Source organism: Haplochromis burtoni, unplaced genomic scaffold (genome assembly GCF_018398535.1).
Source record: "Haplochromis burtoni strain Fernald_Lab_line unplaced genomic scaffold, NCSU_Asbu1 Contig_38, whole genome shotgun sequence".
NCBI classification, from domain to species: domain Eukaryota; kingdom Metazoa; phylum Chordata; class Actinopteri; order Cichliformes; family Cichlidae; genus Haplochromis; species Haplochromis burtoni.
The window spans coordinates 446,672-463,704 of record NW_024582399.1 but is presented as its reverse complement, the minus strand read 5'-3'; the positions used below and the strand labels follow the sequence as shown (position 1 = coordinate 463,704).

The window sequence follows — 17,033 nt, the reverse complement described above, 5'->3', positions numbered from 1 at the left end:
GGTTGGTTATAATGATTATAGCGAACAGACAACACATGTGCTACCATTACCCAATGACCTCCTGAAATATTATTGAGAGAGGAGTGTTTTGGGGTTGAAGCTACCATTTATTAGGAGGGAGGATACGTGAAAAAGAAAAGACAGACAGAGAACAACACAAAAGAGGAGTGATGTGTAGCATGGTGTAATTTACTCAGACATGGGGACTGTGTCTCCTCTCCTCCTTTTTGTCTGGAATACTTTGCCATGCTCACATTAAATATGGATGGCTGAGTGGAAGCAGAACAAGAGCAGCTGAAAGCCCTCAGCAGGACAGTCAAAGGATAGGACAAGGCAGAGGCTTTATGACTTTGATCTGAACCTGGGCATCTATAACAATAAACCCAGAGAAAGATGTTGGATGATTTTCATTACTCAGGCCATAAAAAAACAATTAAATGTAGCAAATTTGCACTTTTAGAATTAAGAAGATAACAACTTGTATTTTTCATTGCCTAAAATCTAAGCAGTCTTAACAGTCTTAACAGTTTTTCCTGTAATAGCACTTGCAGACCAAGATTAAGACAATAATAATATATACACAAGCTTTATTTCAGTGTGTGGGCCAAAAAAAGAAGAAGAAAAAAATGCACTCATGCAAAAGTGGAGTAGGTAGAGACCATGGAGAAACTTCTTTTCAGGTTTGCTAATACTCAGTCTTCCAATATGTAATAAAGATAAAGCTGCCACGTAATAACTTATTTTCTCTCCTATCAACGCAGAGGGCGTGTGGTCACAACATGGACTCTGATTACAGTTAATGACATCAGCAGCTCTGTATCTGCAGACTAGTAATCCTACATGGGAAACAGGGGCTTCATCAATTACACAATGTGAATGCAGGAAAACATTTAAACGAAAAAAATAAAGAGTGAAAAAGTGATTGAGGAAAACACTTTGTCCCAAATGATTAAAATAAGAAAAAAATACCATCATTTTTACATTTACTTGTACATTAATGTGTAAAAAAAACACTGTTACTGTCTTATTTAAGAATAGTCATATGAAAAACAAAGTCATTCACATGACTCTATCCAGTCATGTGAATAACTAAGTAAACCCTCACTGATTACATAGGAATTAAGAGAGTAAGCAGAACCCGGCTGCTGCTAATCAAATGCACTTGATTGATCACTTTGCTGGCCTGAAGCATTCATGCGTGTGTTAACGCAATGTTAACAAGAAAAGGCAGGAAACCTAGAGAGGCAATTGCTGTTCCCCATCAATCTGGGAAGGGTTACAAGTCCATCTCCAAACAATCTGTAGCCTGACATTCTAAGTGGAAAACAGTCAAGACACATTTCAATCTTTCCAGCAGCCGACGATGACCCAGCAAATTCACCCTCAAGATTAAACCGTGCAATGCCCAGAGAAACTGTAAAAAAAACCCAAAACTACATCTCAGACTCTACAGATGTCAATTAGTGTGTTAAATGTGAAAGTTCGTGAAGGTAGAATTAGAAAAAAACTGAACAAGTATGGTTCATTTGCACTTCTCACACAAGACTCCTGGAACAATGTCAATATTTGGCTTTAATGCACAGCACTATGAAATAATCCATGTCAGCACAAACACCTCATAACAACTATCAAGCCTGGTGGTGGAGGGTTGGTGATTTGGGGTTGCATTGCAGCCACAGGACCCTCCCATCTTTGCAATAGGATATATATGCATATATCACGATATGGCACATAAATTTGTATGTGATCTAAAAATGTCATTTGGTGATATCATTGCTATGACGACCCACATTTATGTTGCATGCAACAGCACTGGGCATATCTGGAAGCAGGAGCCACATTTCAGCTTCCCATTATTTAGCACCTAAAGAGGAGCTACTTCAGCAACCAGCAACGAGGAAAACCAGGCTACAGAGGAGGAGATACTAGCAGCCAGTGTGCAAACCAAGTAAACTAATGACTCCACTAGCATTCACTAATTGTGCTCCATACAACAGGGACAGTAGATGGAAATAACTGATGGGGTCACATGGTGGAAAAGTAGAACGTTAAGTTGCTGGTTAAAAATCTTGGCCCAAAATACAACATCCCAGGTATTACTTTTTGGTATTACTATTTGATAAGAGTTATAGGGATAAGTTACTTTAGTTATCATTCAAAAAAAAAGTTTAAAGCAGTTATTTTATAATTACATTTTCCAGGAGAAAAACTGCCTAAGTTACTTTTGTGTTTACATTAGATCTTTGCTCTGAACCCGGATATAATGATGTGTCACTAGCTTTGCACTTTTAAGCACCAATGTTTTGTTTAGGATCTCCTGTTTTGTTGAGAAAGTGTGTGTTGTGGTTTGAAAGGAATCAACATACATGCAGATATGTGGGTCTCTGTCTATATAAATATATGAGCGAAAGAGTTTTGAACTTTGCATCTTTCTGATATCACTCTCTGCACCGACTTCCTCTGATGAAAAGACAAAAAGACCGTCTTTCGCTCATCTCACTTGCTCACATAAAGTGAACGACTCGACCTGTTTTTGCTTCACAGACCACAACATTTCTGAAGTTAACACCAAGTAATGTCCCTTGCTTCTCTAATTGGTTTTTTTTTTTTGCTTCCTCTCTGTATCTCTTTCTCACTACGCTTCCCTCTCTTCAGAAGATGAACGTCTTGTCCTGTTACACTGTGTGTGTTTGAGGTCGTCTCAGAGAAGTAAATAGGTGGTGTAAGCAGCTAATGGAGAACAAGAGGTGCTCTGCTGTTGCATAAAAAGACTGTGGTGTACTCTGCCGGATGCTGCGCTGAAAACAGCTCATCCTTCTAGGCCAAATGTGTCTGAAAACTATGCCAAGAAACAAGGAGCACTTTTCTAAGTTAAAGTGTCACTTTGGCATCTTGGAGAATAAAGAAAAAACCTGACAAGCAAGGAGAGAGTGAAAAGACTTTGTTGTGAGTTTTGGGGGCAGTGCGGGACAAAGAATTATGCTGTGTCACTGTGTTAACAAAGGAGAAGATCCTGAAGCAAAAGGGCCCAATAAAAATAAAGACTGTCTATAAAATACCCATATGCCATTTTTAATCCAGTTTTAAGCATTTTGGCTGCAGTCAAGAAGCAACTGCAATTAGACAAGAGAGTAAAGTGCTGAGTCATCAGCTAACACAACAACCATTCATAATATGGGTGCATGGTACAGATCTGTCAGCTGTAATTAATACTTATACTAGAATTTACTTTAATAAGACTTGGGCACAGTCTGTGGCATTTAACCACACGACAATCCATGACATTTAAGAGATAATAACTACGAAAATGTGGCAAATGCTGTTCAGAGGTCCGGTTCAGTGGCTCAAATTAGCTTACAGATAGCTATCAACTATAGCTGCATATGTCACCATCCACCTCTCAGAGTTCCTCCCCCTTATAACTTTAAGTCTTAATACAATTTAAAAAAGCAACTTATTTAAAAAAAACATCATTGGTCATGAAGAAGTTAAAGAAGCTAGTTAATGGCACACTGAACTAAAAATAAGATAAACTAAGAAAACTGATGATTAGTGATTGAACTGATTTTTTTAAAATTCATAACTGATTTTAATTAGTGGCTGTAAGCAGCTGGTCCCCCACAAGTTCATCGTACAACACTGTTAGCCTCTGGGTGCTGATTTTCAGTTGATAGATGATTGCCTTGTGGGAGGCAACTAGAGCTGGGCGATAGAACGATAACGATATGTATCGCGATATAACTTTTTCTCGATAGAAAAATTAAACTATCGCGATAGACCTCGCCGCTCTTGTCCTCTTAAAAAAAAGAAAAAAAAGAACAGCCAATCCAAATTACGTAGCGCAGAGCCAAACCAATCACAGCCGCAGCGTCACGTCACGTTACTTGTTACGTACAGCACAAGTGCCAAGCCGCACGTGTGTTTGTTTGGGAAGCAGCCAGCCACCGTTCCGCCCGGGTAATGGAGGAAATGAGTGTGCCGACTAGAAAAATCAACCGAAGGTTACCGAAGAGAAAACAGATGATGGTTCCAATGCCGGAGAGATTGTCGAACGGAAGAGCCAAAGAAGTTCCGTAGTGTGAAGGTATTTCGGCTATTTCAAGTCTGACAAAAAACAGAGTAGCGTGCACTGTAAATTGTGCCGAAAGCAAGTCTGGAAATACAATAAACTGGTGCATGCGCTACGTCCACACGTACCCGGGTATTTTTGAAAACGCAGATTTTTCTATGCGTTTGCACCTTTCGTCCACACGTAAACGGCGTTTTTGGTCACTGAAAACGACGATTTTTGAAAACTCCGTTTTTGCATTTACGTGTGGACTAGAAAAACTGAGAAAACGCAGCATCAAAGGTGTGCGCCACGTTATTGTTTCGGTGAAATGAATTTCTACAATACTGTTAATTGTACTCTCTGCAGTGTTTAAATGCTTACATATACACACAGTTACTGTCCCTCCACACATACGACTCGGTTCTGCTTCTATGCCCCAGCTTTGTTTACTTTTTCCCACCGAGGCTTCTAGACTTCTGATTGGCCAACATTTCTGCACGGTTAGGAATCTAGCGCCACCTGCTGCTTTGGCATGTTCATAGCAGCGTTTTCCTTCATTTCTGCCTTTATGTGTGGACGGGATTATTTTTTAAAACGTAAACGGAAAATCTCCGTTTTCAAAAATACCCGTGTACGTGTGGACGTAGCCTCAGTCTCTGACTGGAAGCGCTAATTCGTCATTCGGCTTTTGTCAGACTAAAGTAACTGTTAAAACTGTTTGAAAAGCTCAGCTATACAACAAGGAGAGATTGAGAATTTCCTTTTAGTTCTCAGTTGATTTGATATTGACAACAGTTAGTCAGTTTTGTCTGTTCTTCTGTAAAACAAACTAAGATTTATTTTTAGAATTAATATTTTGTTTCTAAGTGGAATTGACAATTTAGTCTGTTTCGTTTGTTCTATTTTGAAACTTAAACGCTTTAGCGGCTGCCTTTTGTGTAGTTTGCAATATTTGCCTTTATTTATCTGAAAAAGTCTCATGTTCCTTAAGTACATCTACCCTGTTGAACTTATTATGGGAAATAAATATTTAAATAAAAACAAACTGCTGATTATTTCACATTTTACTTGTGAGCAACGGCGCATTTAAATCTCACAAATATAGTTATTTGGCTTATATCATGATATATATCGTTATCGCCTGAAATGAAAAAAACGTATCGTGATATGAAAAAATCTTATATCACCCAGCTCTAGAGGCAACCTGTCTCTAAACAGCAACAATGTGTCTCAGAGTGATTGCAATCACTCTGAGACAGATTTGTGAAGGTTTGCAAATAATTGCTTTAAATTTAAAAACACAGACAGATTGCCAACATGTTGTAATCGATCTGAGTCAGTCTGCGATGAAGAGAGGAACTCATCTACGACACATTTCTTTGCAACAGGGACTCAAGTCAACTGGCTACCAAATAGTTGCATTCTAGTTATATTTCTATATAATAGTAAGGTTGCTGAGCACCTATGTCATTATAGAGTTAAGCTGCCATCCTGCAGCAATGATGTCACTATTTGCGGGGGACTTTCTGAATTTCTATTTCAAATCAGGTTCCAGCTGGACTTTTGTAAATGTAAATAATTCGATGAGGGTTAATCATTTGGAAGAAATGGACATGTCTTATTGAGATAGAGAAATCAATTAATGTATTAGGCAATTAGACTCCAAGCGGTGATAGGATTTAGGACAGGACTTCCCAGGGTCTAGACGCTGGTGGCAGGGAAGATGTGAAGGACAGACTAGCAGCCGAACACCCAGGAAAGCAGGGAGATTTGTGATTGCAATTGTTCTTTATATAAATTTCTGTGTGTGCAAGCAGCAACATGTTTGCATTTTTCCCAACTTATATACAGGCATCACAGTAATAAGTTGGCAAAAACACTTAATAGGTAAGCGTCACAAAATCCATTGCACACAGTGACACTAATTTTGGCCTTGCTGTGATCTCCAGCCACTGTTTGTTCAGTGCGACTGTGGCATAACCATTTTGCTATATAAATGCATGATTATATGCATTTATATAGCATATAATCATTGTTTTCCTCTATCATAGTTTATAGTGTCAGCCTCAAGCACTCATTTAAAGAACTGCACAGTAAGGCGTGGTAGTTTGCTTATTTGTTTTTTACTTTTTTGGTTGTTTTTTTAATTTGCAAAAAATATAATTTTGGTCAGAAATGTATATATCTTATGACAGACTAAAAGGATGATACCATTGCATTTTAGAGTTTTACCATCTGAGTCCTCAAATTGAATAATGTTTTCACTGGTACCTGTAGAAACATGCCAGCAGTCTGATCATCAGCTTAGACAGTTAGGTGTGAATTGATTTTCAATTCTATGACCAGCAATGGAAAAAGGGGGCAGTGTTATCTGCTCCATGAATAATGATTACTGATGTGTCCTTGAGAAAGACAAAGAACGAGACTGAAGGGAAGTGTGACTGCGTTCACATGACACAGGGTGAAACTGCAAAGCAGCAGCATGCGTTCTCAGCATGTTTGAGTGAAAGTACAATTACCAAATTTTAGTTTCTCTTGAAAAAAAACTGCCAACCACAGAGACATAAATCGGTTAACAAAGGTTCTGCTTTGTTTAAAGGATGGCTGGTACTGTTGCCTTGGTATTCAATGAGGCTCACTAAAATAATCAATACAGAGGAAAGCACAAAGTTAAAAGAATGAACAGCTTAAATAAAAAATAATAAAATAAGAGAGCAGGAGAAAGCCTATATGTGCATGAAAACTGTATTGATAGTTGGTGATGTTGCACTATGTCCTGTCCTGAAATGTGAGGCTTTTTGTTAATGACTGTGAACCTGTGGCTGCAGTTAATCACCTGCATCCCTCACAATAAACATACTGTTGGCATGAAAGTTAAGTGAAAGTATTTGTTTCAGTGCCTGAGTGCGTGGGTGAGAGGCATGACGTAGGTGTGTGTGTGTGTGTGTGTGTGTGTGTGTGTGTGTTGTGTGTGTGTGTGTGCGTGCGTGCGTGTGGGTGTGTGTGTGTGTGTGTGTGTGTGTGTGTAGTGTGTGTGTGTGTGAAAACAGCAGCCCACCATTAAAGCTCACAGCCAGCCCTCTCCCAGCACACCAGGATTAACAGCACTTAAATGTTCCTGTTAGTACACCACCTCCTCTTTGTCTCCCACGCCAACCAGTACACATGGTGCTGCCCACAGGTTTGCTCATGCAACACACACGACCTCTGTGGTTTTTGTGCTCTTCGCTCGACCCTGGCTGCCTAAGCCTCCAATAAATGGTACTGAAGTGCACCCATCGGGGGGTGTGCGGGGTGGGGGGCTAAGCCCAGAATGTCCTCTATTTCACAGATCTATTGGAATCTGAGTACATGACAGAGGCAGGAACACAGGAAAGGAGGAAGACAGACCCTGACTAAATCAAAGGGGCAAAAATGAGTCTCCTTCTCCAGTCATGCATTAGATTATGTTAATGCCCCTTTCTTTCAGGCCTTTGCTCCATGTCTGGTTATCACATGCCCCCTGTGACAAATCATACACAGAAGGACAGAAATGGATGGTAGGTACCTGCCACAGAAATCAATAACAGAACGGATTCCCATTTGACTCTCAGCAAGCAGAGAGATAGACGGGGGATGTGAATGAATGAAGGTGTTTATGGGAGTCTGCTGGGGGAGACTATGGGACCTTTTTATGAACTCGGGGATGGAACGGCCACCATTACATTAAACCAGGGAGTGTATTGTTCTAAGCCATAGCATATTCCAGTAATTACTAGACAGCAGCAGACAGAGGAAGTGCAACAGCAAAGAAGAAGCAAAGCAACAGCAGAGAGAAGTGCACACACACACAGGGACTTTTTACTACTTTGCGCTTGCCACACTGGATCAGCCTACATAAATGGGTCATAAATGACAAATGTAACATACTGAAAGATAATCCAGATTTATTGCAACAAGAGTGTGAGATAATAAGAAAAACAAACAGGGATGAAGCATATCATATGGCACCTTTTAAGTTTCAGTGTGTGTTTAAAGTTTCATATTAAAAACAACATTAACAAAAATAGTCCACATCCCCAAATATGAAACTGCACTGTTAAGTTTAATGTGGAAGTATTACCTAAAAAAACTGAGTGTCTCAGTTATTTCAGAGAGAAAGAGCAGAGGCGCAACATCCCACGTACCCCACCATCACCTAACTAAACCGTTCGCATGATGAGTCACATCAGAATCTGTTTGATGAAGTGATAATTAATGCATTAAATGGATAGGAATGCAAATGGGAAAAAGAAAAACCTTATATGCCAGGAATACAGTTTTAATCAAAATCATGATAGTGTCTTAAAATTATACACCCAACCCTAGGCAGCGAAAGCAAGGGTATAGTACACACGCAGACAGGCAAAGACAAGGGTGTATTGTCAAGCTCCATAGCCTTTTGAGATCGACAGATACAGAAAGACAGTTTCACAGGTCCCCATCATTATTAACCACCTGCTGGCTGTAAGGATACTAACGATACTATTGTCACTGGAAAATTTGGCTTCATACAAGACTTGCCTCATGGTGTTCAAGGTTCAAGGTTCTTTATTCATCACATGCATAGTTATACAAGTATAACACACAGTGAAATGTTTGGTTTTGGGCCCGGATGGCTTGGGGATAGAAGCTCCTCTTGAGTCTCTCTGTCCTTGCCCGGATGATGCGGAACCTTCTACCGGATTGCAGAAGTTGGAACAGTTTGTTGCCAGGATGGGACGGGTCCTTCAGTATCTGCGCTGCTCTAGTCCGGCATCTCCTGGTGTAGGTGTCCTGAAGCGGGGGGAGAGCAATCCTGCAGCAGCGTTCTGCTGTATGAATCAATCTCTGAAGGGCTTTTTGGTCCTTCACACAGCTGTTCCCAAACCAGGATGTGATGTTCTGTGTGAGGATGCTCTCCACAGCGCCTGTATAGAAAATCCTGAGGATCTCTGGAGAGACCCTGAACTTCCTCAGTTGTCGTAGGTAGTACAGGCGCTGCCTAGCCTTTTTGGTCTGGACCTGAATGTGGGCAGCCCATGTCAGGTCTGAGGAGATGTGGACATCAAGATACTTGAAGGACTGCACCCTCTCCACTGGAGCTCCATTGATGATAATGGGCTTGGAGTCTCTGTGCTGACTCCTTCTGAAGTCCACCACCAGCTCCTTGGTCTTGCCAACGTTCAGCTGGAGGTGGTTGTCCTGGCATCATGATGCCAGATTCTTCACTTCATCCATGTAGGCCACCTCATCGTTGTCGGAGATGGCGCCCAACACCACTGTGTCGTCAGCAAACTTCACAGTGGTGTTGGAGCCATGGGTGGCCACACAGTCTGAAGTGTAGAGGGAGTAGAGCAGTGGCGAGAGGACACATCTCTGTGATGCTCCTGTGTTGATGGTAATGCTGTTAGAGACGCATCGGCCCACAAGGTCCCCTTCTAGATAAGGCACAAGTACAGGCCTGTCTTAAGTTTGCCAGTGAACATCTAAATGATGAGGTTATAGGATCAGAAAAGGATTGGGAGAAAGAAGAGAAATCCTGAGTGTGACCAAAAGAACACCATCCCCACAGTCAAGCACGGAGGTGGAAACGTTATGCTTTGAGGCTGTTTTTCTGCTACGGGTACAGGACGACCTCCCTGCATCTGGACCAATGGATGGGGCCGTGTACATAAAATCTTGGTCGAAATCCTCCTTCCCTCAACCAAAACACTGAAGACATGTCGTGGATGTGTCTTCCGGTATGACAATGATCTGAGGCAACAAAGGAGTAGCTAAAGAAGAAGCACATTAAGGTCATGGAGTGGCCTAGCAGTCTCCAGACCTCAATCCTATAGAAAATCTGTGGTAGGAGCTGAAGTTTCGAGTTGCCAAGCAGTAGCCAAGAAACCTAAAATCCCTCCTGAGACATGTGCAAACCTGGTGACGAACAACAAGGAAAATCTTACCACTGTGCTTGCCAACAAGGGTTTCTCCACCAAGTACTAAGTTTTTTTTTTTACTTGGGTATCAAATACACTTTTCTCTAAATGACATGCTAATCACTTTATAACTTTGATGTTTGGGGTTTTTTTTTCCAAATCTTTGTTTGATATTCTGTCTCTTTCCATTAAAATGAAACTGCCATAGAATTTAGAAACTCTTGATTCTTTGGAAGAGATTTCTTTCATTTCTTTCCCCTGCAGAATTCACAAATTCAGCAGCGGGTCAAATAATTATTTCCCCCACTGTAATGTGATTCGTGGTTAAAAAGGAAAAACAAGCAAGATTCCCTGATCATTAATATTCATACCATATGGCATATCATATGGGAAAATGCAACCGCCACCTCACATTGACACGGAGACAAAGCAACACGCTGCCGTTGCCGTGTTACTGAGAGCGAGCTTTACGTTAAAACAGATGGAAGATTACAAGAGGAAGCATTGTTCCATTTCTTATTCAAATTATATGGATTAGTGCAGCATATGGAGTGGGTGCAGCGACGAAGCACACCTCACATTGCAACAAATGTAATTTCAACACATTTACATTTCTGAGTTGTAAAAAGAAGCACGTTTGTTAACAACATATGTGGTTTCAAGATGGTGTTTCATTAACATGGTGCTTTAAAAGGTACAGTACGGTCCAAACAGATGTATAGAATGAAAATGACTTAATTTTGCTTTGTTAAGACTAGAATCTGTGTGTTCAGATATAATTCTAACCAAAATAATCAGGAACTTTCAAAGTAGTGCTAACCTTTTGAATCTCTTCAGGCAAAGGGTAGATCAGAGGACTGTGAAGGTCCGCGCTTATGTCTTTCTCCTCCACCTCCTGGTCTCCTAGAAACAAGCAGAATTAGCTTAGTTAGTCTTTCACTTTCAAGAGAATAAAGTAATCAAACCATTTATATAACATCGGATAGATGGCATTTTGAAATTGCTTCTTTTGACCAGCAGTCCAAAATAATCAATGCAAGCTGCGATTCAACAGAGAACAGCAGCAAATTGGTACATAAGAATACATTTCTGAATGACTAATAGATTTAAAAAATTGTTTGTGAGCAATTTTGTTGGTCAGGTAAAGCTTTTAATGGAAAGATAGTTTTTTGGAGTTTTTTTTATGGGGCTATTGCAGGCAAAGTGAAAAGAAAGTACACCTTCTTTCACTTCTGTTTTTTATGTATTGGGGCATAAAAATCAGGTCTTAAAATTAGGTGAGTACAACCTTAGATGAACAATTAACTGAAGCAATGTTATACAGAAAAGTGGACCAAAATTTCTGCACAAAGCTGCGAGAAAGTGAGAAAATCACACAGAAAAAAAGTATTTTAAGGTATTGCTGATAAAAGTGGTTCTAAAAGTCACTGAATCATGGGGTGTAGTTAGTTTTTCACACACTGCTTCTGCATTTTGGCTGCTGTTTTCAGCATAAAAGTGGGTGGTACTTTTAAACTGATGAATAGCACTTTGCCTCTAAGGTTAATGTAAGGGCAAATCCCTTAGCGTGATGTCCACCATATTAAACCCATTTGTGGTACACTCTATTCAGTAGATTAATCAGTTCAGATTACAGCATTAAGCTAAGAGACCGTAGCAGCTTTTTGCTGCTGGAGGTATTTTGACTTCACAGCCAAACACTTGCCTGTCCTCGACTGCAAACTGTTTCAATTTTCAAGCCTGGGGACTTTGCAAAAAAGCAAGGCTCTAATAACTTTCTGTGCTGTGTGTCATGGTTTATTAAGGATGAAGGTGATATATAGGTGTAATGCAAGAGAACAATTATTTGTCTGCCTTGTGCTCTCAGTTTGTGTAATTGCTACAGTCCCAGATAAGGTCTTTTCCCTGTTGTGTAATAGACGCCACTGAGATAAAGTCAGTCATGCGGGAATGGATGCAGAAGGTCGCATGAGGAGAACAGCAACACAAGCGTAACCAGGCCTCTGTCTGTGTGCGAGTGCACGCTTTTAGGGCATTTATCTATCGGCTTGCCATTAGTGAGGGGAACGGAACACACCAATCCAACACTTGACCTCAAATTAGATACCTCTGGCTAACTCAGACCCAGAGGTCACTCCCATCAGATGACCTGCTATGTGCCACACATTAAATGCACTTTGCGGGTCATTGGCAGATATTGAATGAGAAGACGTATGGGAAAATGTACAGCACAGACACAAAGGATTTGGCCAGCAGCACAATGCAAACAGACAGACAAACATCAACAACTGCAAGTAATCCATGAAGTCATGCAAAGACAGACAGTTTGGCCCCAATGCACCCGCTAAAACCTTCAAGAATTCGCATGTAAACAAGCACGAGTACTCCCTCTGTGTCTTTCACACTCTCACGGCAATGCAGACACATAAACCCAATCCAATCAAAGACCAGGCTTCATGCTCACGCACGCTAATATCCTGATTGCCCCCCTACTGGCTTTAGGCTTTGCATTTAAAACACAGCAGAGATCCTCAATCACTGGCTCACACAACACAGATAAATTAGTGACGCCCTGTGACAGCATTAAGCCAGCCTACCCTTTTTCGTGGACACAGATATAAAAGGCCGATTTTGCATGACAACCGTTCCCCTGTGACATTTTGCCTGCTTTAGCCCTGATTGGACTATTAATCAATCTAATGTGAGAGAGGCAAGCTGTTCATAAACTCATCTATTCAGCACGGGTGTAAGCCTTGAATCGTGAGAGGAAACATACACAACAACACAAAAAGTCAACAGGGCTCACAGGGGGCTTAAATAACACAAAGATAAGCATCGAAGGCCATTAAAAAAAAGGATTTTACTGCGAAAGAAAATGTGCCTTCAGCCATCATCATCATGAAGGATGCACAGTGAGATTATATAACTGTGTTTTAATAATCCACCAAGACTACTGTCTGCTTAAGAAGTATAGCAGCATGAAGTCTGTAATAGTTGTACAATATACAGGGAGTGCATAATTATTAGGCAAGTTGTATTTTTGAGGAATAATTTTATTATTGAACAACAACCATGTTCTCAATGAACCCAAAAAACTCATTAATATCAAAGCTGAATGTTTTTGGAAGTAGTTTTTAGTTTGTTTTTAGTTTTAGCTATTTTAGGGGGATATCTGTGTGTGCAGGTGACTATTACTGTGCATAATTATTAGGCAACTTAACAAAAAACAAATATATACCCATTTCAATTATTTATTTTTACCAGTGAAACCAATATAACATCTCCACATTCACAAATATACATTTCTGACATTCAAAAACAAAACAAAAACAAATCAGCGACCAATATAGCCACCTTTCTTTGCAAGGACACTCAAAAGCCTGCCATCCATGGATTCTGTCAGTGTTTTGATCTGTTCACCATCAACATTGCGTGCAGCAGCAACCACAGCCTCCCAGACACTGTTCAGAGAGGTGTACTGTTTTCCCTCCTTGTAAATCTCACATTTGATGATGGACCACAGGTTCTCAATGGGGTTCAGATCAGGTGAACAAGGAGGCCATGTCATTAGTTTTTCTTCTTTTATACCCTTTCTTGCCAGCCACGCTGTGGAGTACTTGGACGCGTGTGATGGAGCATTGTCCTGCATGAAAATCATGTTTTTCTTGAAGGATGCAGACTTCTTCCTGTACCACTGCTTGAAGAAGGTGTCTTCCAGAAACTGGCAGTAGGACTGGGAGTTGAGCTTGACTCCATCCTCAACCCGAAAAGGCCCCACAAGCTCATCTTTGATGATACCAGCCCAAACCAGTACTCCACCTCCACCTTGCTGGCGTCTGAGTCGGACTGGAGCTCTCTGCCCTTTACCAATCCAGCCACGGGCCCATCCATCTGGCCCATCAAGACTCACTCTCATTTCATCAGTCCATAAAACCTTAGAAAAACCAGTCTTGAGATATTTCTTGGCCCAGTCTTGACGTTTCAGCTTGTGTGTCTTGTTCAGTGGTGGTCGTCTTTCAGCCTTTCTTACCTTGGCCATGTCTCTGAGTATTGCACACCTTGTGCTTTTGGGCACTCCAGTGATGTTGCAGCTCTGAAATATGGCCAAACTGGTGGCAAGTGGCATCTTGGCAGCTGCACGCTTGACTTTTCTCAGTTCATGGGCAGTTATTTTGCGCTTTGGTTTTTCCACACGCTTCTTGCGACCCTGTTGACTATTTTGAATGAAACGCTTGATTGTTCGATGATCACGCTTCAGAAGCTTTGCAATTTTGAGACTGCTGCATCCCTCTGCAAGATATCTCACTATTTTTGACTTTTCTGAGCCTGTCAAGTCCTTCTTTTGACCCATTTTGCCAAAGGAAAGGACGTTGCCTAATAATTATGCACACCTGATATAGGGTGTTGATGTCATTAGACCACACCCCTTCTCATTACAGAGATGCACATCACCTAATATGCTTAATTGGTAGTAGGCTTTCGAGCCTATACAGCTTGGAGTAAGACAACATGCATGAAGAGGATGATGTGGACAAAATACTCATTTGCCTAATAATTCTGCACTCCCTGTATGACAAATATATGCCCGTACTGTCTGGTAAATAAATACAGCGTCAAACTGCATGTGTACATGATTGAAAAACATCCAAATCTGCAGAGGTGTGAGAAGGTTTTGAATGAGATTTCAGAGGTTTTCATAGACCTAAAACTTTCTGCAGCTTTCCCACGACCACCCTCCAAAACACAACACCATGTTGTATTCCTGCAGCAGCTGACGCGAAGAAACGTCTATAATATAATGAATCTGAATAAAATATTAAAAACTGGACAGTACTGAGCATGCATTACTAATGAAGGCAGACACATATCTAAACGCTGGATCAGCTTAGCGATGTGTTTAGCCGCTGTGTACAGAATGCAGCCAGCTACTTTTAATTTCAGTATGTCACAAAGTGTAATTAAAAACAAAACAAAACATAAGGACACGAGTCAAAGAGAATAACTAACTAAGGCTAATATAAAAAAAAGAAAAAGAAACTCTTAACACTAGAAACAAATCAGTGCGCTTCTTCTTCGGTCTAGTTAACTGGGGTTAAACGAATGTACAGCCTTGTTACTTTTTTATGTGTCGACTAAAGAAGTAAAGAACAAACTGCTACCTACCCATTATCTGGCCTGAAAAATAGGTAAAAATAACAACCAGGCATTAACAAGTTTAACTTGCGCGAGCCACGCGCTGGCTGTTGCTATGGCTACGACGTAACTACACGTAGAACGTCCAAAGATCACCACGACGTTAGCCAGCGCGAGCACCGGATACTTGATTGTCTACCAAAATAAAAGCAGCCACCTTGGAGACCTTTGTTTCATTTGACACGCACTACCACGTTTAAAGCGGTTACTTATTTTTGAAACCGTTTGCTTTGTTGCTATAGCAGGTTTGTTTTAACCTCTTGAGCAACACTTAAGACAACTGCTTTGTCCATGTTTTGGGCAGCTGGAGTGTGCTGAAGGCACATAGGGTACTTTAAGTTAGCTTTAACCATAACCATTATGTATACATGGGTATATTTTGAAATAAAATAATATCAGCATAATACATAAGTTTATTACTAAAGCAAGTATGACTACAATAAAAAAAAAACACAAATATTAAATGCATAAACAGACCAGCTGTGTCATGTTTCACATGGGCAAGTTTGGCAAAAAAAGAAAAAAAGGAAAGAAGCAAAACTACTGATACTCTGTGTGATTCAATTACAAACTTTAACCTAGTTACCACACGAAGCTGCCTTCACTCATTAGCACCACACAGGAAGGCGACACTGGCGTTGATCCCCTCATGTAGGCCTAATCTGAGACCATAGAAGTAATGGGTCACTTTTAAAGGACATACTTGAGTTATTGTGTTTAAAACAGCGACACGGACAGTGCCGTGAAGTCACATTATCGGAGCTTTTCCTGCTCGCATGCACAGGTCACACACTCCATGCGCTGTTTGGGATGTGTGCATGTAGTTCATTGCCTCAGAACTAATGCGAAATAGCGGCCAGACATTCCCGCAGGGGGTCGGCTTTTACAGGACACATTGTTTCATAGTAGTAAATGGTTAACAAATGTCATTGGACCTACATTTGCGCCTTATCCTGTGACATCATTGCTGTCATCTTTGTATTTTTCCCCGTGACTGATGGAAAATTGTGAATGCCGTCTTTCCTAATAGAGATTGAGAGCGTGAGGCAGGGTGAGATCTCTGGTCTGATTTTATTTGGGATGCGTGCCGCACTATTTATGGACCCATCAATGAATCGTGCAGACTCAGTCGCTCTGATGCAAATTGCATTCGCCCACTTAAGTCTAGCCTACCTCCCTTCCGTGCCTGTTTATCTGCCTCGGCAGCAGAAAGAAAGTGGGCGGGGGGCCGAGTGGTGATCGTGACAAAAGCGGGAAAGGATGTACTCAAGCAGAGACAATAAACCTCTCACCCTACCGTAACAAAAATGAGGAGACAGAAGACGCACCTCCTCTTTGTCTCTGCTACTGACCAAATCCCCAAATACCCCCCATGGCAAGGGCATGAAAATAAGCACAAGAGCACAAAGTGACCACAGCTGAGTCCTTTGTCACGTCACGAGTTATTGCTTCACGTATATTTAAACTCTGCCATAACTGTCCATCTACAGGAGCTGATCTGCTAATTGAACCCCTAATTTCCTTCGGGATTAATAAAGTATTCTGATTCTGATTCTGAACCCAGCCAAAGTTAACTGGCCAGAGCTGTAATTTATAATATATTAACAATAAGACTAATAATCATTCCCTGTCATAACTGCCTGGCTTACCCTTGAACCGCATTTGAGGCGGTCTCTGTGGCAAATTAACCTAATTCGGTAAGGTGCTTCCAGTGTTTTTAGGGGCTCTGAGCCTGCAGGGACCGGGAGCTTGGCGTCTATTGAGTCTGTTTCCGGCACGCTATGCTGTGTGGGCAAGTGTATAATGAAGCATGCTGAGTGTCTGCTTGCGTGCGTACGTGTGTGTGTGTGTGTGTGTGTGTGTGTGTG

The 17,033-nt window shown here is 41.1% G+C and overlaps 1 protein-coding gene across 1 annotated transcript in view; it reads right to left on the bottom strand.

Annotated features, from left to right (window-relative positions):
* Positions 1-15,219, bottom strand: part of lekr1 (leucine, glutamate and lysine rich 1) — a 101,088-nt gene extending 85,869 nt beyond the window's left edge. The window contains exons 1-2 of the mRNA XM_005920114.2: positions 15,136-15,219; positions 10,793-10,875 (exon numbers count right to left, since the gene is read on the bottom strand). Coding sequence (XP_005920176.1) covers positions 10,793-10,875; positions 15,136-15,139 — 87 coding nt within the window. The 5' untranslated portion in view covers positions 15,140-15,219. The remainder of the gene's footprint in view (positions 1-10,792; positions 10,876-15,135) is intronic.
* Between the last annotated feature and the right edge of the window lie 1,814 nt (positions 15,220-17,033).